The sequence below is a fragment of the Sitophilus oryzae genome, unplaced genomic scaffold (genome assembly GCF_002938485.1).
Source record: "Sitophilus oryzae breed Bouriz unplaced genomic scaffold, Soryzae_2.0 scaffold_466_pilon_pilon, whole genome shotgun sequence".
NCBI lineage: Eukaryota > Metazoa > Arthropoda > Insecta > Coleoptera > Curculionidae > Sitophilus > Sitophilus oryzae.
Genome location: NW_022147047.1, coordinates 2,833,765 through 2,858,797, shown reverse-complemented (window position 1 = coordinate 2,858,797; position 25,033 = coordinate 2,833,765). Strand labels below are relative to the sequence as shown.

At 32.5% G+C, this 25,033-nt stretch overlaps 2 protein-coding genes across 3 annotated transcripts in view; one reads left to right on the top strand and one right to left on the bottom strand.

Annotated features, from left to right (window-relative positions):
- Positions 1-25,033, bottom strand: part of LOC115886051 (xaa-Pro aminopeptidase ApepP-like) — a 130,528-nt gene that overhangs the window by 95,166 nt on the left and 10,329 nt on the right. The window lies entirely within an intron of this gene.
- On the top strand, positions 1,199-23,308 carry LOC115886053 (catalase-like). Its single transcript, XM_030905080.1, has 8 exons — positions 1,199-1,349; positions 4,554-4,825; positions 6,299-6,472; positions 8,254-8,468; positions 11,768-12,070; positions 19,424-19,539; positions 22,435-22,641; positions 22,950-23,308. Exons 1-8 carry the CDS (start codon positions 1,275-1,277, stop codon positions 23,130-23,132), a joined length of 1,545 nt encoding a protein of 514 aa, XP_030760940.1. The 5' UTR covers positions 1,199-1,274; the 3' UTR covers positions 23,133-23,308.

The window sequence follows — 25,033 nt, the reverse complement described above, 5'->3', positions numbered from 1 at the left end:
GCAATTTACGCTTTAAACCTCACGTTACTAAATGCCTCAAAAGAGCGTATACTAATTTAAAACTATTGTTTCCTCATCGTCATATTCTGTCAGAGAAACTCAAGATTGCACTCTCCGATTCACTTGTTCTTTCACATTTTAATTTTGCTGATGCGGTTTATGGGCCATGTTTAGACCAGTTTGATATAAGACGTATACAAAAAGCACAAAACTCGTGTCTCCGTTTCATATACGGAATTAGAAAATACTCGCGAATATCTCATAAACTGTAAAGTGCATCATGGATGTCATGTTAGAGAGACGCAAGCTTCACTCAGTTATATTGTTTCACAAAATTATATTTAATAACTGCCCTCCCTATTTAGTGCAGAAAATATCATATAGGACCGACATTCATAATCTCAACCTTCGATTTGGAGGTCGCATCTCGCCTCCTGCTCATAGAACACAAATATTTCAGAGGTCGTTTACTTATAACATATACAAACTCTATAATTTGGTACCTGCCTATTTAAGAAATCTTTCACCTGAATCGTTCAAATTTTCCTACAAGTCATTATTAAGTAAGGCTTTATAGTTTGTTCCGGCTGGAGTGCCTGCCCAAACCTTATTTCATTGATACCTTTTGTTTCTTTGCTGTTCCTCTTCTCCCGTCTTTGATCATATATATGCTTATGTTTTTTTTGTAGTTTATATTAGGGTAAACTAAGTTTAGAATTGTAATTATGAATTTAAGAACACAGTACAATAAGTGAACGGATATAATATATTTTTTATGGATCTGGACTAGAATATTTTTGAAATGATTCCAGTATCCATTTGGGTACTAAAAACTATGATTTTGTATTGTATGAATTGTAGAGGTGTGTTGTTAGTATTCAATAAACTATATATTATTATTATTAATAATAATTTTTTGTACACATAAGATTCAAACATGAGTCTAAGTTTTTTTATCAACTAGTTGACAATCTCAATTATTTTTAGATTCAATTATATGTTTATTTAATCATATTTACATAAAAAATCTTTAGGTTTCTTCAGGGTACGATGCTCTCATATTATATTTACGTTTTTGGTTAAGATTGATATTGCAAGAAAATATTTTCGTGCGGTTTACGCATTTTTTTCGGCAATATCCTTATCGTCCGCTGCGGTATAAAATGCATAATGTGAGAACAAAAATATAATTCGCTTGATATAAAAGTCTTGGATCCAGCCGAAGGTGCTTCAGTTGATGTTGTTCAAGCAAGGGGAAGTTTTCAAACAAGAAGATGTCTTTCCACGAAAACTATGATGATCGAACACCTGCAGCCAATCAGCTGTTGCTGTACTCGAACAAACATGAAGTAAGTACATTGCTATATTTTTTTTCGATTACTTTAATAAATTTTAAAACTGAATTAAATAGAAAATTTTCCTACGATGAAAATTATTTTTCAAATAATGTTTTAAAATAGTTAGTGTGTAAATGAAAAGAGCTTTAGAGTATATTACGCTGTACTGTTCGGGTCCCTCTCAGGAGTCGGGTAAAGCGGGTGTATGGCCAAAGGAAATATACAGGCTGGTCCGAACTGTAATCCGGAAACTTCGGCAGCATATTCTGCAAATAAAATTAAGTAAAAAAGTTCGTGTAAATAGATGTTCTAAAATGTTTACTTTCAGAGATAGAGGGTGTAGAAGTTTCATTTTTATTTCGATTATTTCCAAATAATTTCTGAAGTATCTAACGTCAATATTTGGATGAAAATTGGTGTTTGGTAGTTTTTTGACATGAGCAATTTGATTTTGGTGTCAATATGACTCCTACTAGTAGAGGGCGCCACCTACATGTGTTTTAACTGTTTTGAAGCGTAATAACTTTTTGTCCGTACCCGTATAAAACTACCGAGCGAAAAAATATACATCTCTGTGACTTTTTACGTAAAAAATATCTCTTTATAAAAATCGCTACGAGCAACCGTTCTTAAGATATTTAGAATGGAAATAGACAATACATGACATTATTGACGAAAAATAAACACGTTGAGTAGGTAGTTACTTCACTGAAATAATAAATTTGGAAAATCTTTATTTTTTTTAATTAATCATAAATTTTTCTACAAAAAATGATGATAAAACAGTTTCTGTTGAACTTTTGGCACAGAAATATTTCAAATTTATGATTTCAGTCTAATAACTATTTAGTCAACATGTTTAATTTATGTCAATGATGACAGGTATTGATAATTTCGATTCCAAATATCTCGAGAACCATTACTCGTAGCGATTTTTACCAAGAGACCTTTTTCACGCAAAAAAACGTCGTAAATAGACAGTTAAAGCAAGGTACAATACGTATACGTATCTCTCGACACGTATCGCAGAAACCTACGTTACGTCTGCCGTTGCGTTGTCGTGTAAACAAGAGTTAAAGCAAGTATTTTGACGTTCGTAACGCAAATGGTACTTTTCGTAACGCAATTTGTAATTCCAAATTATTTTGTGAAACAATTTATTTAATTTTAAAATTGAAAATGGATACCGTAAAATGGGGTGAATAGAAACAGTTTCGTAGGCTATTAGCGATATACCGGTTGATAAAAATGTGGTATTATTTTCCCGAATATTTTAAAACATGGGTCTTTGTTTGTTCTTTGCGTATACATATAATTTGATTTTTGAAAAATATGCATATAAATATTAAATAAAAATAACATTTGTGTTTCTATTCACCTGCTATTGGGGAGAATAGAAACACACATTGATGTTAATGTTTTTATCTATTCTACTTCCAACAAGGTGATTAGAAACAGTAAATTATTACATATTTAAGTAGGTTTAACAATAAATAACAATACATATAATATGACAACTTACATGTACCAGCTTATGTATTACTTTAAAAATAAATATTTTATTTATAAAGTTTTCGCGCCATACAAAATAGGTGATAAATCGATCTCACATTTATTGATGAGCTGATTGACAGAAACAGTGCTGCCACAGATAAAAATATAGTTTTTACATTTTATTGTGTATTACCAATGATAGAAAAATTAGATATGTCGACTCTTTTTACTTTGAATATTTTTAATCGTGATTTGATTTTTTTCAGAAATTTTGTTTCTATTCACCACTATGTTTCTATTCACCCGGTATCTATTATTCCATTGATTCCACATTAAATATATAAAAGTAATATCGAAAAATGAAGAAAATTATAAATGGAAATTATTTTATTACCGAAAGTAGTCCTTACAACTTAAAATGCTCTTAGTAATAAAAATATTGGAAAACAGACACAGTTTTATGATTATTTATTAGATTCCATCTTTTAGAATCCTCATATGGACTTTGGCTAAGAACTAGCATTTAATTAGATAGATTCCAAAATGAGTTTATTATGATGCTTAATATTTTCATACTAATTTATTGTAATAAAATAGGCCCAGTTCTCTTAATCTAGCCCCCAAATTTATGAAATAACTTAATTACTAGCCAGTTGTGGAAACGAGTTGTTTGTGAATTTGTACCTTCGGCATCATTCGGGTGAAAATCGAAACTCCTTCGGCTCGATACGTTTGCGTTTTGTACGTACGTAAAGGCACGTAAAGATACGTATCACGTATCCGTAAACGCAAGTGAATTTCTCACTGCGCAAGCGTACATGTCAAACGACACTTTTACGTCTACGTCTTTGGCTGTGCTTTAACTGTCTAATATTTATTTTTTTACTCAGTAGTTTTATAAAGGTATAGACGAAAAGTTATTACTCTTCAAACCAGTTAAAAATATGTAGGAGCTCCCTCTACTGGTAGGAGTCATATTGACATGAAAATCAAATTTCTCATGTCAAAAAACTCCCAGACACCAATTTTCATCCAAATATTGACGTTACTTCATAAATTATTTGGAAAAAATCGAAATAAAAATGAAACTTCTACACCCTGTATCTCCGAAACTAAGCATTTTAGGACATACATTTATACGAACTTTTTTACTTATTTTAATCTGAGGAATATGCTGCCGAAGTTTCCGGAATACAGTTCGGACCACCCTGTATATTATATTTCAGAAATCTCCCTAGGTGTAACCCGATCCTGTCGTGTTAAGCCACACCAAAAATTCCAAACACTCGTGCTTGGAAGGCTTAATTAAGGTTTGCAGAGGTTCAACATTTACCATAAAATAGCGAGCAATTTGTTACAAAATCATATAAATTATATATCACTGTAATCACAAAACTTCAATCTATTTCCGTATTGCAACGAGATTTTAAATTGTCTTTATTTTCGAGAAAATTTAGTCCAAACATAAGGAATATTTTGATGATGTTTGACCATCAAAATCTTAAAAATAAAGAAGTTGTCTAAAAATGTGCTACAATACGGATATAGCATAATCCTTTATCTTTAATTTCCTTCTTCATTTGTGTAAAAATCCCTAGCCAGTTTTACGTAAAACGTTAAATGCCGAACGCATTATTTTGCTACTTTTTCGGACTAGTGAAATGGACTCTTAACTTTATGCTTTTTTGAATGACATTTCTTAATTAAATAATCAATTTTCAGGATAATACAGATGTCATTACCACCAGTGGTGGTGATCCTGTAGGTATGAAAACAGCTAGCGAGACTGTAGGGTACCACGGACCCACCCTGATGCAAGATTGGATCTTATTGGATGAATTGGCTCATTTCAGCAGAGAGAGGATACCAGAGAGAGTGGTACATGCCAAAGGAGCAGGGGCGTTCGGATATTTCGAGGTTACCCACGATATAACCCGATACACCGCCGCCACTGTGTTTTCCAATATCGGAAAAAAGACGCCCATTGCTGTCAGGTAAGTTATTTTGTTTTAAACATAATCCTAGGGCATTCAGAGACTCCTTTAATGTTTTTTTTTAAATATAACAACTACACTCACCGGTACGAAAAACGGGCACCTTAAAATTTTCATAATAAATTTTTAAGCAATTTGTACCTAAATTATTTGACTTTTTAATATATCTTTCTAAATTAAAAATGAAAGTTGTCATCTCTCAATTATACGAGAAAAAACAAAACGTTGATATTTTGGTGACAGTTTGAAACACCCTGTGGAGTACGATAACAAAGCAAGGAATTTAAAAATAATTTTGTCATCTAGGTTTTTATTTTCTCGATAGTTTGTTTTTTGATTCATCTTAATAGCTTTATTTTTTTTGGAGAGTTCGCTTTTGAAGAAGACACTAACATTTTTTTGAATTTTTTACATTAAAGCCATTCCTTTGCTTTTGGTCCTAGTCAACAAACCTATACAATAGTGTATAGTGTTTATAATTTATGTAAGTTGGGCAGTTATTCTAACAGATATGGGTTTTAAGTCCTAAAGTTTATATCTACCATGATCAATTAAAGCAGCAATAGCAGAACTTAAAACCATCTCTACTAAAGTAAACGCCAATAAAAAATAATATGACTTTTCACTTTTCAATGACTGTGATATTACAAAAAAGATATACACTACATATTTTATAAGTGTGTTGATGAGGACCCAAAATCAATACTAAAATTGCTGTAATAATTACTGACTTATTCAAAAGCGAATATCTCCAATAAAAATAAAGCTATTGAGATGAATCAAAAACAAACTATCGGGAAAAGACGTACGTAGACGATAAAATTATTTTTAAATTCTTTGCTTTGTTAAAATATTCCACAGAGTGTTTCAAACTTTCACTAAAATATCAACATTTTGTTTTCCTCCGTATAATTGACAGATGGAAACTTTCAATTTTAATTTAGAAAGAGACAAGTGTGAAGCTAGTCTTTTTCTTCCTAGTTTCAACGTCTCATTATCCCAACATATATCTATAATAACTGTAATACACAGATACAAACTGATTTCAACAGAAATAATAAAGTATCGAAATAAACTTGTTATTATTTGTTTAACAAAATATAGAGGGTGAACCAGTGTATAATACGGTAGAAAAAAACGGCGTCAGAGTTGGCTTGGAAATGAAGATCGGTGAAGATCGCAGTCACCAATATTAACTAGTCGCTGTTATATGTAAATGTAAAATTATATGGGGAATACCAATCGATCGTCAGTTTCAAACCATCTTAACGCCGTTTTTTATTACATAGTACTTCATATCAAGTTTTTTTGGTTTCTTATTTAATGTTTTCAGTTCAGCGTTTTTTTATAACTGTAACAATATACAAGATGATTCAAATATATTTTTACGCTAAATGTTTTTAAGTATTATATTAATTATGTCTCTTAAAGTAATTTAATTTTTTTTTGCTTGATTATTTTATGTGTCTTCAGATTTTCTCAAGTAGCCGGTGAGAGGGGATATCCGGATACCTACAGGGATATCCGTGGATTCGCCATCAAGTTCTATGCTGAAGACGGTATTTGGGATCTGGTAGGGAACAACAGTCCCATATTTTTCGTTAACGATGCTATCAACTTTCCCAGCTTCATACATGCCCTCAAAAGGTAATAGGCCATTTTTTATTATTTTTTCCGTGTAACTGTTAATTTATTTGTATTTTTAAATTATAAAGCCTCGTTTGCATGAACATCCATTTTCCATTTTTTACGAAAAAAATCGCGCATTTCGCTAACCATGTTAACATCATCAAAAGATGATTAGAACCATAGATAAAAGAAAATAATCTTCTATTATTAGAACTAAATACGCCTAATTTAGTTCTAATTAAATATATATTTTCCATAGCAGCTGTCTATCAAAAATAGTGGATAAAATAGTACTTTAACCACAAGGGTAGATTAAATGATACTCTAACAGCGAGGACAGGTTAAAAACTTTATGTCTTCACGCACGTTTTTTAATTGCTTCCATTTTTGAAAATTTTTGTATTCCTTTTCATTCAAGTTATTCGGGATTTAAATGAAAGTAGTTTGGATATGGCATTTGTCGCCTCAGCCTGAATATCTGTTGGTAATTTACTTATTTTGTTTTGAGCCATTTCTGGCTCCAATTCAATCAGCAATCGACACGAACAAGAATTAAAAAATATTGACTGAAAACTGACAACTAAAGAGACAGCTCATAGATGAAAGACTTATACTATTAAATAGATAGGCAACTTATAATACATTTCAATCTTATTATACAAGGGCGCCTCTGGTAGTCGGAGGAAGAAATACTAATGGAAGAGAGGGGTGCGGGGAAGGGGGGTTGTTTTAGTTAATTTAAAATAAATTTAGACATACATGTAAGAACACTTTGTGTGCTTTTAATTAGGTCGAACATATTATAAACGATAAATCAACTTAATTAAAAGCATACAAAGTGTTCTTATGTCGGATATTAATTAAAAAAATATATTAAAAAGACTAGAAATAGTATATATTAAGTTGTTACAGTTATAATTTAATCTTTGGCGGTTTTCAGCAAATAGCAGGCAGTTTTACATAATTTTCCTCCCTTTGAAGTGAATTGGAAACGGCTATATAATTTTGGTGTAGGCAAGATTCCCAGTTTGTTTCCGTTTGAGACCTGAAATAATAAAAACAAATTAAATTAGATGTAATCATCTGCTGATCATGCTAATATAACTCAACGCGCGTCCTTAATTCACCGTAAAAAAATTAAATAACTGCTCAGCAAGTAGCATTTATTAGCAGTACTAATTTAAAAAATCTATAACTGTAAGTAGATATGTTTAATTTACTTACCATTATATCCTTCGGAAACCAGGTGTACAACAATTAAACTCCATGATAAAAAATAATTAAGAGTCTATACAAAACACAAATTGTCCCACCATTTTTAAAAAACATTGTCTAAAACAGACTACTGGCAAAAACTCTGAAGGAATTTAATTTTACAATAATTCGACAAATCAAAACGAAATCAAACCGTAAAATCACAACAGAAGCGTCTCTGAGTGACAGTTAAAAATCAAATTTTATTATTGTCAGATATTGACATTTGCATTGATAATATTGACAGTTTTAATATTTTGCGCCTCTGCATCTTGGAGGAAAAACTATTTTTAATGAACCGTCATTTCCATTTAAGTTTCTCAGCCATGAGACAGCTTTATTTATTTGTCAAATTACATAGAAACCAACGCCAACCCAGCACAATATTTTTTCTACTCGTAATAAATTCCTTGAAATAATAATTTAAGAATATTTTTAAAATGTAACTCGCTATGGTAAAAAATATTGTTTTATACACGACGATAAAATTGAATTTATCGTACCATTTTATTGTCTTGTATAAAAAAATAACTATTTTTCTATAGGAATCCGGTGACAAACATTCGCCCTGACTATGATGCTTTCTTTGACTTTGTCTCGCTGAGAGCGGAATCTACGCATATGGTTCTGATGATGTTTACTGACCGAGGCATTCCCGCTAGCTACAGGCAAATGCACGGTTATGGCGCCAATACATTCTCGTTTATCAACGCCAAAGGAGAGTTTTTCTATTGCAAGTTTCATTATTTAAGCGACCAAGGTACTCTTTTCTATATAGAGTGTCCCAGAAATAAGTGCATGTGTAAGGAATGGTAGATCTGGTCAAAAGAAACATTTTTTTCTCTTTGCCGTTTTTCAAATAAGTCCAAAACAACCCAGTTATTTTATTTTGAAAAGGCCATGGGATGATAAGAATACCGAATCGGCTCCAGAAAGGAATCGGACTCATAATTTCAGGAAATATTTGTACCCATAAAATACTTCGATACAGCAAGTGTCAGATTTTTATCTATAACCCTGTCTGAATAAATCGAAAAATACTAAAAATCAGTAAAAAGTTATTCTCAGCGTCTTGTGAATCGAATGATCTAGCCACCGGATATGTTTTGGAGCGTGATGGTAGCTTTTTGGGAAAAAAATAAGAGCTATATCTTAATTTCAATTTTTAACCGTGTTACGATAACCGTAAAAATATGAAACTATTTTTTTTAATTCCCCATTCAATTTTTGAAGAAATTATGAACTTGGGAATTTTTTTTAAACGGTACCGCGCACATCTAAAAAAATTAAAAATCGATTTTTTGCTCAAAAATTGATTTTTTCAGGATCATCAACTCGTGAAATGATAAAATACAAAACTTTTGCGATTATTGTACTAGTAAAAACAACTAAATAAATTCGGGACGCTGATATTAATTATGGCTTTTTTTATATCGCAATTTGTAAACAGCGCTTATTTGTAAATAACCACCGTTTTTAGAGAGGTATTTTAGATAACAATCGATATTTAGAAATGTTTTGACACCCTGGAAATACTACCACCGAACACGTCATTGTTGCAACTTGCAACTGCGTTAATACGCCTGGCGATGACCGTCTCATACTCTTTCAGATATTTAGCAGTAAAATAAAGAAACCTGTTATTTTTAAGCTGTTATTTTAAGCTGTTTTTTATAAATAACTATAACAGTTTCAACTGTTATCTAAAAATAACAGTTTTGCCCATCACTACAACAAATGTCATTTGTTGTTGGTTATAATAGAATAGAATGGCAAAATAAAACACTAGGTCACCACAATATACCAAAACACACAAATCATCAGCAGCTGATTAGAACTAAACTAATATCTACAAATGGAGCGTTTATATAGGCGCTCAGTTGGCGCCGACCAAGCGTGGCAGAACTAGCCAAGAGAATCAAAAGCAACCGATTTAATAATTAATTACCGAAACTGGAGCAATAGGAACAGGAAACTGGAGGAATTAGACTTTCATATGCATCAAATTGCCTGTAATTTGCGTCTTGTTTAATTATTAATATCTTATACAATGATCTTTATCGTCTGAATGTTAATATGCTGAGCATCGCAAGATTTATCCGGTCTACCATATGTTATCTGAGTCATATGTTCTTTAACTCTACTTAATATACAGGGTGGTCCGAATTGTATTCCGGAAACTTCAGCAGCATATTCTGCAGATAAAAATAAATAAAAAAGTTCGTATGAATGTAGGTCCTAAAATGCTTAGTTTCAGAGATACAGGGTGTAGAAGTTTCATTTTTATTTCGATTTTTTCTAAATAATTTCTGAAGTAACGTTAATATTTGGATGAAAATTGGTGTCTGGGAGTTTTTTGGCATGAGAAATGTGATTTTGATGTCAACATCACTCCTACTAGTAGAGGGCGCCACCTACATGTGTTTTAACTCTTTTGAAGCGTAATAACTTTTTGTCCGTACCTGTATAAAACCACCGAGCTAAAAAAATACACATCTCTGTGACTTTTTACGTAAAAAATATCTCTTCGTAAAAATCGCTACGAGCAACCGTTCTTAAGATATTTAGAGTGGAAATAGTCAATACATGTCATTATATTGACGAAAAATAAACGCGTTGGGTAGATAGTTATTTCACTGAAATAATAAATTTGAATTTTTTTTAATTAATCATAAATTTTTCTGCAAAAAATGATGATAAAACAGTTTCTGTTGAACTTTTGGCACAAAAATATTTCAAATTTATGATTTCAGTTTAATAACTATTTAGTGAACCTGTTTAATTAATGTCAATGATGACAGGTATTAATAATTTCGATTCCAAATATCTCGAAAACCATTATTCGTAGCGATTTTTACCAAAAGACCTTTTTTACGTAAAAAACGTCGCAAATGTATATTTTTTTACCCATTAGTTTTATACAGGTACGGAAGAAAAGTTATAACTCTTCAAACCGGTTAAGAAATATGTACGTGGCGCCCTCTACTAGTAGGATCCATATTGACATGAAAATCAAATTTCTCATGTCAAAAATCTCCCAGACACCAATTTTCATTCAAATATTGTCTTTACTTCAGAAATTATTTGGAAAAAGTCGAAATGAAAATGAAACTTCTACACCCTGTATCTCCGAAACTAAGCATTTTAGGACATACATTTGTACGAACTTTTTTACTTATTTTTATCTGCAGAATATGCTTCCGAAGTTTCCGGAATACAGTTCCGACCACCCTGTATAATAGTAATTATTTTAATATTGTAAATCGATTTTTGGGCAAAAAATCGATTTTTATTTTTTTTTTTCGATGTGTAGTACCGTTTAAAAAAAATTCCCAAGCCGATAATTTGATCGAAAATTGAATGAGGAATTCAAAAAAATAGTTTCATATTTTTACGGTTATCGTAACACGGTTAAAAAATTAAAATGAAGAATAAAACCTCGTTTTTTTAGGTTCTTGGGGACGGATATAGCTTTTATTTTTTTTTCTAAAAAGCTACCATCGAGCCCCAAAACATATCCGGTCCCTAGATCATTCGATTCACAAGACGCTGAGAATTACAATTTTTTACTGATTTTCAGTATTTTTCGATTTATTCAGACAGGGTTATAGATAAAAATCTGACACTTGCTGTATCGAAGTATTTTATGGGTACAAATATTTCCTGAAATTATGAGCCCGATTTCTTTCTGGGGCCGATTCGGTATTCTTATCATCCCATGGCCTTTAAAAGAATGCTTTTTTTTCTTAAATTTTGAGAACCATTGGATCTTTTCTAGACTTTCTTTTATGTAAATTTAATCTACTACCTATGTTGCCATATTATCAAGAAATTATGTTTTTAACTTAACTTTAGAACTAAAAAAAATTACATAATTTTTTTCAAAAAATTCCAAATTTTCATAATTTTTTTTTTGCAAAAAAATACCACATAGGCGTGTTTCTGCGAGGTCGAAATATACTACCAGTTAAAACACTTGCGCTTATTTCTGGGATACCCTGTATAATTTTTATAGAAACAAGAACAATTTTTAAACTTATTATATTTTGAAAAAATTAGGTGTGGCAAGCTTGACCCAAGCCGATGCCGACAGGATTGCCGGAGTGGTACCAGATTACCACGTGGAGGACCTGTACAACGCCATAGAGAGTGGAAAGTACCCTTCGTGGACGTTCTACGTGCAAATAATGACTCCCCAGCAGGCTGCGGCTAACAAGTACGACCCTTTTGACGACACCAAAGTGTGGCTGCACGGAGACTATCCTCTGATTCCCGTTGGAAGATTTGTTTTGAATAAAAACCCTAGTAACTATTTTGCTGACGTGGAGCAGATGGCTTACAATGTTGCAAATATCATTCCAGGTAAAATATATGTGTTAATAATTATTTTTTATATCTTACAGATACAAAAACATTCAATTCATCACTTCATTGACTAAAAGACTCACTTAAATGAAACTATACAGGGTCCGGCAATAGTACATCGGGTATTCTAGACTAAAAAACTTGCATCTTATAAAGCATGCAACATTTATATAAATAAACCTTTTTTTATATGTATATAAAAATAAAATATGTATAACAAAACACATAAATTTGAATAAAAAATAAAAATTTAGTTACGACACAAAATACAGAGTGTTCCATTTAAAATAAGTAAAAAACAACGTTTTAGAAACTCATTTATTGATAACATTTTCCGGTAATAATAATCAATTTATTTCTATGTATGTATTTATATTCTATCTAAAATAGTTTAGTGACGTTTATATTATTTAGGCTGGTCTGTAAAACATATATCATGTCAAAAATCGATAAAATCAAATAAAATGGATTTTAAATTTAGTTTAAATTGACAGCTACGAAATTCTCCTATTAAATTTAACACTTTGGCATAATTTACTAGACATATTTACCAGCGTTTCAGCAAGCATTAAATTTATGGATTTTAGTGAACTATTTTTATAGCACTTTATGTAGACATTTCTGCATGCTTCACTGCACACTTCATGCTCACAGAATACCTACTTAAACAATCAGAGAACAAAATGTTTGTGTATTTTTTATACACCCAGATGCAAAAAACACAACGAAAAAAATTTTGGTCAAGTCTGATATGTTATATTTTTAAAAATATAAAAAATATAACAATGCCCTTAAATATAAATTTCCTTGATTCTTTTAGCAAACTATATACAGGGTGAGTCTTAAATAAGTGCAAATATTTTCAGGGCTGGTAGATCTCGATAAAAGAAACATATTTTCTCTTTACCATTTTTCAGATAAGTCCAAAATAACCGAGTTATTTAAGTTTGAAAATTAAAAAAAAATGGTTTTTTTTTTGAAAAAATTTTGAGAGCCACCGGATTTTTTCTGTATTTGCATCCCTTTTAGTGCCGTAACCATGGAGTAGCCGTAACTATGGTAATTTCAGAGATTAAGAAATTATACCGTGGGAAAATTTGCGGTGAACAGGTAGTTCAAAAAAGTTTTCGAAAAATATACAGTGAATTTTAAAAGAAAATGCACGATTGTCAACATATTTTTTTGCGAAAAAACCTCATAGACGTGTTCCTGGAGTCGAAATATACCACCCCTGAAAATATTTGCACTGTATAAACATATCAACTTTAATTCGAAAAATCTGTTTATTATAAACTTTAGTACTTTACTTATTATACAGGGTTAATCGAAGGATTGTTTTTTACTCAATATTTAAAACACCCTGTACAATAATTTTGTGAGCAAATATTCCTAAAACATTATTTTTCGTCAGAACCATGTCTTTGGTTAATTTTTAAGAGCAAAATGAACTTTCCACAAACATTTTGCAATGTTTTCAAGTTATCTTTACTTTTAATGTTATTCTTCATAATGGCGAGCAGGGGCGGATACAGGAATTTATTTTAGGGGGAGGGGGACCGAAATAAAAAGTAATGTTGAATATGCTTTTTAGGTCGCCATTTTTAACCCAAAAACGCAATATTTAACCCAATTCATAGATTTAAGGGGGGCAGGCCCCATGGGGCCCCCCTCTGTATCCACCGCTGCTGACGAGGTGGCTTTGGTGATTATTGTTTTGTACGATTGAATATGGTTCTTAATGTCGAAGATTGTGCAGATCGAAGATGTGTTTCTTGCTCCTCGGCAGAAAGACCGTAATGGCCGCCCCTTTAGGGATGTTTTCTCCCTTCACTGCAACCAGTTCCGGCTCTTGCCAATTTTTACGCTTAGGTGCGATTTCCACCAACCAATTCAACGATTCTTGTATTTGTATTTGACTAAGAGTGGGTCCCATAGGGGACCCTCCACTGAGGCCGCGAGGGCCTATTGTGGCTCAGTTTCTACAAGCTCTAATTTACAAGAACGTCAAAGTTCATCCTCAAGACCCAGCCTCTTAATATAGGCCGTTATGTCTGAGGGCGATATGTCTCCTAGGTCTGATAGGTCTAGCATGGGTTTGCCAAACATCTCAAACCTGGTCCTGCTCCCAGCGGGGCAGGTACACATAACGTGCTTCATTGTTTCATCATCTTCCATACAGAGTCGGCATTCGGCGTCTTCCACCAGTCCCGTCCTCTGTAGGTGAGATCTCAGCCAGCAGTGGCCCGTGTACACTGCAGTGAGCACACGCGTTCCATTCCTACCGGCCTTTAGGAGTTCTCCTGTTCTATGTTTGGATGGCCCTGCTAGGATTTTCTTGGCATGCTCCATTCCGGGACTGTCATTCCAGTCTCGGAATGTCTCACCCCTAACCCATTCACACAGCCTGTCTCTTGCAAGATTTTTAGGAACGCTAAGTGTCGGTTCTGGGCCCACGAATGGCGAGCCTGCACCAATTTTGGCGAGGGAATCAGCACGTTCATTTCCCTCTAGGCCGACATGTCCCGGTATCCATATTAGCGACACTTTGTTCCTATCTCCCAGTATATTGAGTAGTTTCTTACAATGAAGAATCGTCATAGACGTGCTTTTCGTTGCCTCAAGTGCTTTCAGCGCAGCTTGACTATCCGAAAATATGCATATTGTTTTCCCGGTGTATTGCTGTTCTACCAGCAGTTGCACACAGGTTTCAATAGCATATAGCTCAGCTTGGAAGATCGTGGTGTGTTTTCCAAGACTGTGGTAGATCTCAGTCTTTGGACTGCTGCAGTAAATTCCTGCGCCAGATCCTTTTTCGTTTTTGGATCCGTCCGTGTACCAACACCGATTCTTGAGATACACAATCTATGAGGATCATGCCCACCCGACAGTGTATCCCCGCAAAACGCAGCTGACCCACATTTTGTAGATCGTTGTGTTGCGATCCGATCGCCACTACTTCGTCCAGTATAGCCTCTTACGACCAACCAGCAAACGTCTCTAGAGACGTTTGCTGGTTGGTCGTCCTCTGGGTCGAGCAACCTCTGGGAAATCCTTTGGCAGCACCGCCATTTTCACTTGTCCAGCAATAGCGGCAAAGCTGGTGATAATGTCCTTGCTTGTCTCCCGGTGTTGGACAGCTTTCCATCCTGGCTTTTTTCTCTCCCTGCCGGAGAAGAGGTGAGAGGTTCTCGCTCCCTCTCTTGCTCTTTGGAGATGAGTCAGGTTGTTTCTTGGTTTCTTTACTCTCCCCTTTTCGGAGGAGTGTTTTCGCTTTTGCTTCCTCTGGAGCAAGTCCTTCGTGGAGCAGTCGGAGGTATCACCGTGCTTCTGCTCCGCTAAGACCTACTCTCAGAGGATCGTCTAGCCCGCCTGGTTGACCCAGGCCGGGTAGACGAAACGGTAGCTTGTGTCGCTTATTGGGTCTAGAGGTAGGCTCCCGACCCTTGCTGGAGAAGGTGGTAGCTTGTGTGCCACTTGTGGAGGATGATCCCAAGCAAGTGTCAGCCCTGGAACTTTCATTTTTAGTTCTAATATTTATTAAAACCAAGCCTGTATGGTTACTTTTTAACATTTTTTAAATTTTAATATAGAAAGCCACCTCGTGATATCAAAAAATAACATCAAAAAATAACGATAATTTAATTTTTCTGTAACTCTAGAATATCCGTATCTATCAATCTCATATATCATATTTAGTGTGACCCTGCATCTATGTATCATAAAACTAAAAATATCTTCTTGAGCAGCGCGATGCAATTTTTTATTAATTGGATCTCATTATTCTCGAAAGCATCCAATAGAAAAAAGAATCTAGGCGTTTATTTATAGATCTCAGTGTAAAAATAGAGAAACACGCGTATTTTCGTGAGAATTTTTCGAAAATAATGTTGTCCCCGCTGTTGTCCCATAAAAATCCGTTGTAATATTCACACGGATATTTTTAGATGGGATTGAAGCATCCAGAGTTGCATCAGGCGAAGATTCACACAATTAATTTTTGTTTTTGAATAGTTATTTATTACATATGATTCAAAATCTAAACTAAATTATTCGATGTTCACGTGCAATTGTTAAGTCATTATAATTGTTATAAAAATAAAGACGAATGCAATTATTGATCAAAAAAAAATTATAACAAAGTTGTTCAATAGGTGTTTTCATAGATACTAACCGAAATAACTAACTTGGTTTTACATGGGATTTCATTACTTTTTGTATTGTGGCGAGACTTTTTGTATTTTTCATGGGATCGACATAATAATGCCAAGCCTTACATAGAAACAACTCTCGCCAATATATACAAAGAAGCCAAAGCAAGAATATAATGATATATAAAACAACCCCAGAGTTCCCAACTAGCAAAAGAATGCTGCAGGGAGATGCGATATCCCCAAAGCTGTTTACAGCAACACTAGAAGAAATCTTCCGTCAACTGGACTGGACCAACAAAGGATTAAAAATAGATGGAGAATATTTAGCCAAGATTATCTGATGACATAGTCCTAATTTCCAATAGTCCTGTAGAACTAGAAACAAATTAACTAACTAGCAATAAAGTAGGTCTCAAAATGCATTTAGCAAAAAATACAGTAATATTCAACGAACTAATCGACAGAAAAGATATTCTAATATATAACACAACACTGGAAATAGTAGAAGAATATGTAAATTTCGGACAACTAATATACACAACTCGGGATCTCTAATACCAGAAATCTACAGAAGAATTAAGTTAACATGAACTCTTAAAACGGACGTTATAAGGAAACTGCAGGTCACACAACGCTCAATGGAACGAAATATGCTGGGAATAACCAACAAAGACCATAAAAGAATAGAGTGAATACAACAAAAGACCTAGGTAATAAAAAATTTCAAAGGTTATCATCCAAAGAATCAAATCCCCAAAGTGGCAATGAGTAGGACACCTGGCAAAAAGAACAGACAACAAATGGACAACAAAAATTACAGCTTGGTACACACGAGGGATTAAAAGACCTAGAAGAAGACCAAACCTGAGATGGGACCATGATAATAGGATATTAGCAGGGATAACTTGGGCCCGCATAGCCAAGAATAGACAACAATGAGCCCAACTACCAAGAGAGTATCTCTAAGTATGTGAGTTGAAATGGTTGAATAAGCTGAAAATGATGATGATGAAAGCGATTGAATATGTTCTTTGTTTTTAATCTCGTCAATTTGTTCTTTATCTTTGATTTGCTTCTTTTTTAATTTATTTGAATTCTAATCTCATCTAGGTCGCCTAAATTTGCCATCTAGGTCGCCTAAATTCTTGATGGTCCCCAAGTAGCATTTTCACGACTTGCGACCACATGTTTACTAAACACAACGTTGGATTAGTTACAAAAAATAGTTAGCTCCGTACCTTGGGTATTAAAATAAATGTAAACGTTGTTGTGACGTTGTGCCGACGTTGAACTAGTACTACAACAAAGTAAAAGCTTCTGCGACGTCGAATAAACGTTGTCTTGTAACCTTTTTTGCTTAAGTGATCTTTAGGTGATTCGGACAACGTAGTTACAATGTTGGGCAATAAAGAGTTTTCCGACGTCACTTTCAGGATCTACAGCTTTACTTATGCAAACCTTACCTAGCTTACCTTATGCAAACATCGTCTGTTTTACTAATTCCAATGTTGTTTAGATTTCCTTATTCTTACGTTGGTAGGACGTCGAGCCACTACCTTTTTGCAACTGTATTGAACCTTTATTGAACCATAACCTTAAATCTTAAATTTTCACTTCATTGTTCTGTTCAGTCAGACAGTTCAGTGCTGTTTTTGTTTTTATAAAAAAAACTTAATTAAAATGGGACATAAGAAAGGTACATTTAAAACTAAATTTAAATATACATCGACATATTACCGATACTTTATCCACTCCCTCGTTTATTTAGAATATAGAGGTCGGCACAAGCTAGACTCTAGGATGACTCAATTAGGCAATCTTGCGACTATTATTACGACTTTATTAGTCCAGGCATGCGACTACTCGAACTAGTCCATCTTAATCTCCCAAACAACAAAGTGAAAGCCGCCATGTTGTTGAATAAGAAACTGTTTCGTTCCTAAAATAGCAATTCCTGCTTTTTGAATACATTAACTTAAAATATTTGACCCTAAACAACACGCGGAAACAATTTTTTCGACTGCGAATAAATTATTCTCATTTTACTAAAAAAAATTCAAGAAATTTTTTAAAACTTCTTTAATTTTAAGGCCCATTAGTATTTTTCAAAATAGAAACAATACATTTATCAATAAAGTTGTTTGCGTTTAACTTTTTTGCCTTGGGTAACGAGTTACAGAGTCGGTTAAAGTGTTTCAATAATTATGATCTTCAAACATCCTCCACACTTAAATACTTTTGTTTTGTTTTCTTTTACTGTCATCTGGCATATGTCTCTAACTAAATCATAAAAATAATATTTTTACTATAATTATCCCAATTTAGGATAAAACGCGACTTAGACGCCATATTATTATAGTTTTGTATTTCTATGAATTAGGAATTTTAAACAACGTTGCAGTTTGTACTAAATTAGGCTGCTAGCCAACGTCGGTATCCAACGTCGTTTCGACCCAAAAATTATTCTCCAAACTAGTGCTGACGAGGGTTGGCACGAGGTTGTCCCGACGTTGCGCCCCGACGTTTGGTCGCGTGACACAACGTTGTCCTGACGTCCAAATGCTGCTTGGGTCTTATTGCGTGGCTGATTTTGCAATAGTATTTAGATTCTTAAGATGAAGTTCATTATAAAACATAGTTTAATATTTTCTTGGAAAATTTGAGTTCTTGAACCTTGTTTCTAAATATTCTAAGTTTGATTTTCTTGGGATTTAGGTTCGGGAAAACGCTGATTAGGTTTTCATTTGGTTTAAAAATCATTATTTGGTTTTGAAAAACAAACGTTTCGGCTAACATTATAGCCTTCATCAGTGTCCTGTCATAATAAAAACAGTGTCGAATATTAATATCCAAAATCACACTTAAAATTAGCACAGCACACATAACATAATGTTCATTACAATTAATCAAACAAAAATTTCTGAATTGATTAAACCACCATAACATTTTAAAAAGTTATTATTCTTAACACCGAAATTTATTAACACTTGTGTGGTGTGATAATTTGTAAGTGTGGTTTTGGATATTAATATTCGACACTGCTTTTGTTGTGAGAGGACACTGATGAAGGCTAAATTGTTAGCCGAAACGTTTGTTTTTTACAACCAAATAAAGATTTTTAAACCAAATGAAAACCTAATCAGCGTTTTCCTGAACCTATATCCCAAGAAAGTCAAACTTAGGATTATAATATTTTTAGGTATCGACTTTTCCCCAGACAGAATGTTGCAGGGACGTACTTTCAATTACGCTGATACGCACAGGTACAGACTTGGCGTTAATAATACTCAGTTAGCTGTCAACGCCCCTCCTTCCGTAAGTATTGTTTCAAATATTTAAAAATTAAAAATAGAAATAAAAAAATCAATTATATTTTTTTAATTTGGTATGTTTCAAAAAATATCGTTTCAAGTAAATCATTAAAATCTAACAAGGAGCACAATATTGTCAAGAGTTTGCGTAACAAAGAATGTTTCTACCTAAAAGCTGATAAGGGAAATAAGGTTGCTAAATTAGATAAAAAAGGCTATTACGATAAGGTTAACAACTTAATCGATAATGGCCCCTACATAAATTTGAAAAAGAATAATTTGTCTAAGAAGGTAGCAGACGTTAAAAAAACTTTAAAAGAATGTAACACCCTTATTGATCTTTCTTTAAAGAGGAAATTGCAAGCAAAAAAAAGAGGAAAAATTCATAAACCGGACAAGTCTATGCCCAATTGTTTCGGCTGTAGGTTCTCCGACTTATAATTTGGCAAAATGGTTATCAAGGGAGTTCGAAAATTTACCTGATCATGAACCTTCTTTCTCAGTTAAAAATAATATTGAATTCATTAACAAAATTAAAGATATAACATTGCATGAAGGTGAAATTTTGGTCTCCTTTAATGTATCTTCGTTGTTCCCAAGTGTTCCAATTCCACATACTTTAGGCTACTTGAAGGAATTACTGAACGCAAATGGTCTCGACAACAAAACTGTGATTGAATATATTGAGCTTACATCGTTATGTATGAAACAAAATTGTTTTCAATTTAATAACAACTTTTTTGAACAGCGGGACGGTACAGCAATGGGTAATCCATTGTCTCCATTTTTGGCTATTTTATTCATGAGCAGGTTTGAAGTGGAGGCTAAGAATCAGTTTGAGTATTTTCCAAGAGTATGGTTTAGGTATGTGGATGATATTTTTGCTGTTTTTGACACACATTCAGACACCATAGATAATGTTATTTCTAAGTTAAATAATCGTTTTCCTTCCATTAAATTTACGCATGAAATTGAGAACAACGACAGATTACCATTTCTAGATGTATGAGTTATTAGAAATATTAATAATTGCCTGGAATTTAATATCTATAGGAAAAATACGACCACACGCAGATATATTCCTAATGAATCACATCATAGTGTTGAACATAAAATGGCTAGTTTAAATTTCCTAGTTCATAGATAACTTAGTTTCCCACTTTCCAAAGAAAGATATGAAATAGAAAGAGATTACATTAGGAATGTAGCTGAGTGTAATGGATATTCTCCTTCACTAGTTGATAAATTAATTAGAAAACGTAGGTATAGGTTAATGATTTCTGAAAATTCGACTTTTCAAGTGGAGAAAGACACGTCTAAATATTTTTCGATGCCGTTTGATAGAGAGTTATCCCGTGGTCTAAAAGGAATTTTGAAGAATGTAAATTATAAACTTGTGTATAGTGCTAATAATAAATTACAACAATTATTAGGTAATCCAAAGGATAAAACACCTCCACTGGAAAGGTCGGGTATTTATGAAATTTCTTGTAAAGATTGTAATCAGAAATATGTTGGGCAAACTAGAAAATCAATATTAACTAGATTTAAAGAACATTTAGCTCAGATAGATATGGTAAACCGGATAAATCTTGCGTTGCCGAACATATTGTTCATAAAGAACATTGTATAGATCTTAATAATTTAAAATTAATTAAACAAGTCTCAAATTACAGGCAATTAGATGCATATGAAAGCATCAGAATTAATAAATGTAAAGATAGTATGAACAGAGACAACGGTCCAATTCCTTCAAGTTCTTTGTTCCTACCACTCTAGTGGCGGAAATCTAACTGTTACGCTCAGTGGGCTCTGACTCGGTTGGCTAGATTTTGCCACGCTCACTCGGTGTCCACTGAGCGAGTATATAAACGCTCAACTTGTAGATTGTACTTTAGTTTATAATCATCTGCTGATGATGCTAACATGGTTAGCGAAACGCGCGTCCAGTGTAAAAGTAAAAGTGTTTTGGTGTATTGTGGTGATATAGTGTTTTTATTTTGCTATGTTTCAATAAAAAAAACATATACCGAGTGCGTCTCAAAAGTGACTCACCCCTCTAAGTTTTTTATTTTTTCAGATAAAAACGAGATTTGGTATGTTAGTATATGACATAAATTAGGATTGATTGACATATTCAATTGTTTTTCAATACAGCCATAACACTCTAGGTTGAAATTTAAAGTACGATTTATTTTTTTAAGCGAAAAAGTCAAAAGTTGACATATGATATGTCATTCTATTCAGAGTGTCATTTTCTATCGAATAAAGTAAAAATATACCGAGGGTACCTTTTTATTGAAAGGAGGGTACCATTTAAAAATCAAAAGTTCATTTGCGGTGAAACAAAAAAAGTTACATAAAACAATTGAATACGTCAATCAATCCTAATTTATGTCATATATTTACTAACATACCAAATCTCGTTTTTTTTATCTGAAAAAATAAAAAACTTATAGGAGTGAACCACTTTTGAGACACACCCGGTATTTAGGTCAATCAAGTTAATATAAAATTCCCGAGTAAAAAACGACACTTTATTTTATTGGAAAGTTTTTTATAAGAAACATTTTTGTCATATACTTACAATTTTGAAATATAATCTGAATTAGAAAGAAATGCAAAAAAAATAATTATTGTTTCCAAGCAATTATTCACAAAAATAATAATATTTATATAATAATTTATTTTTAATTTTTTCCAGAAGTCTCATTTACAAACCAATCTCATTAATGAGATATTTATTATTTATTTATAAAACACATCTCATTATTGAGCCAAATTTTATTTACGATTTTTGTTACAGAAAACCGTTTTTTTATAATATTAATAATTAATTTCTATATTATATATAAATCTCTTCAATGTTATTATGCAGTTGTTCTTTTTTATTCGTTAGATGATACATAATTTCAACAGAGACGGATTCGCCACGATCAAAAGCCAGGGCGGGGCTCCCAATTATTTCCCGAACAGTTTCAACGGACCTAGGAACGACCCTAGAGCTAAGGCTCTCTATCCCTCTATACCTCTATCTGCTCACACTCAAAGAACAGACAACGGTTCAGAAGATAACTTTACTCAGGCTGGGCTTTTGTGGACGAGGGTATAATATTTTCTTTTTTATTTTTATTTTTTATTTTTATTTTTTTATTTTTTTTTTTATTTTTTTATTTTTTATTTTTTATTTTTTTATTTTTTTTATTTTTTTATTTTTTTATTTTTTAATTTTTTTATTTTTTTTATTTATTTGTTATTACCATTTATTTTATTTATTTTTTTTTGCTCACAAATGTCAAAAAATGGTCATGACGTCTCTAATGCATGAATATAAAATATATAGATAGTAATAGCTCCTTCCTCAGTCCTTAGATTGAATAAATTAATCTAAAAGGATTTTAATTTTAAATGTAGGTTCTGAAAGAAGATGAAAAACAAAGGACAATTGACAACATGGTCAACTGGCTGAAACAAACCAATAAGGTAATAGCAGAAAGGGCTATTCGTAACTTCGACCAGGTGGATATAAGTTTGGGCTCAAGACTACGTCAAAGTCTACAGTTGCAATTCCATTTGACCACTCAAGTTGAACTTTAAAAAATGATGTAGAGGATTGAAGAATATTTTCCTGTATAATTATAATGATAAAGGTATTTCCTTGCATGCTCGGTATATTTTTGCTTTTTTTGTTTGTTCTTATTATTTCTTTTGTTTATTTTTAGTTTCTGTTATTTATCTAAAAAAATATATTAATAATAAATTTTTGTTTGCATGAGATTTTTTGTTTTATTTTTATTTTTTATGTGCGTGACTATATTTTTTATTTTCATTTTGGTTTTAATTTTTTTAATAAAACTCAACTTCGTCTATTTATTAAATAACTTGAATTCATTTCTTCGTTTTTTTTTGTACACTTGGTTATTACAGTATTTTTTTTTAATATCCTTAGTTCTGTGAGTGTTACTAATATTTATTAAAACCAAGCCTGTATTGTGTCACTTTTTAATCTTCTATGTGAAATATTTTTAATGTTTGGTGTTCTGAGTTGTAATCACTGTCGATACGACTTTATAATAATGGTCACCAAAGCCACCTCGTGATACTAAAAAATAACCTCATAAAATAATGATTAAAAATTACAAATTGTTGATGGCAAGTTCATTTCGCTCTTAAAAACCAAGGACATGAGTCAAAAAACAAAAATGCTGAGGGGACATGGACATGGTTGCATGGTTCCGATCGAAAAAATGATGTTTTAAGAAAAGTTACTCACGAAATTATTGCACAGGGTGTTTTAAAATTAGGATAAAAACAACCCTTCAATTAACCCTGTGTAATAAGCCAAATACTACAGTTAAAAAAACTGAGTTTATAAATTAATGTTGAGAGATTTATACAGGGTGTATTTCGGAAACTTCGGCAGCATATTCTGAAAATTAAAATTCGTATAAATGTATGTCCTCAAATGCTTAGTTTCGGAGAAACAAGGTGTAGAAGTTTCATTTTTATCTCGGTTTTTTTCAAATAATTTATGAAGTAACGTCAATATTTAGATGAAAATTGGTGTCTGGGAGTTTTTTGACATGAGAAATTTGATTTTCATTTGATTTCAAAAATACGAGGAATAGTTATGTTTTCCATGTATTCTAAAACGTATTTATTAATCCATAGTATCTAACTAGCGTGACGTCATAAATCTCGCTCCGAGGCTGTTCTATTAGAGACGGCATTGGCCTGATATTTAGAAATGTCAAAAGCTGATGACATTTTACTTTTGACAAATATGACATTTCGTGTTGATTTTTGGTAGAAGAGGAAGAACTGTCACTTGTTTTATTATTTTCGTTTTCTATTTCACGAAAGTAAAAAGAGTTACCTGTCTGATTCGTTCTGGCACTCAATTTAAAGAATATCAGTAACTTTTTTGACAGAGGGATTTTATATTTGCCGTGTTGGTAAAAACTAACGGTCAAAATTCAAAGTTATTCATTTTATAGACTATAGTTATTAGACTGAAATTATAAATTTGAAATGTTTTTATGCCAAAAGTTCAACAGAAACTGTTTAATTATTATTTTTTCGCAGAAGAATTTATGATTAATTTAAAAAAAAATATTTCAGTCAAATAACTATACTGAACCTGTGTTTATTTTTTGTCAATAATGACATGTATTCACTATTTCCATTCTAAATATCTAGAGAACGGTTGCTTGTAGCTATTTTTACCAAGAGACATTTTCTACGTAAAAAGTCTTGGAAATGTATATTTTTTCACTCAGTAGTTTTATACAGGTACGGACGAGAAAAGTTATTACTCTTCAAAACAGTTAAAACACATGTATATGTGGCGCGCCCTACAAATAGGAGTCATATTGACATGAAAATCAAATTTCCCATGTCACAAAACTCACAGACACTAATTTTCATCCAAATATTGACGTTACTTCAGAAATTATTTGGAAAAAATCGAAATAAAAATTAAACTTCTACACCCTGTA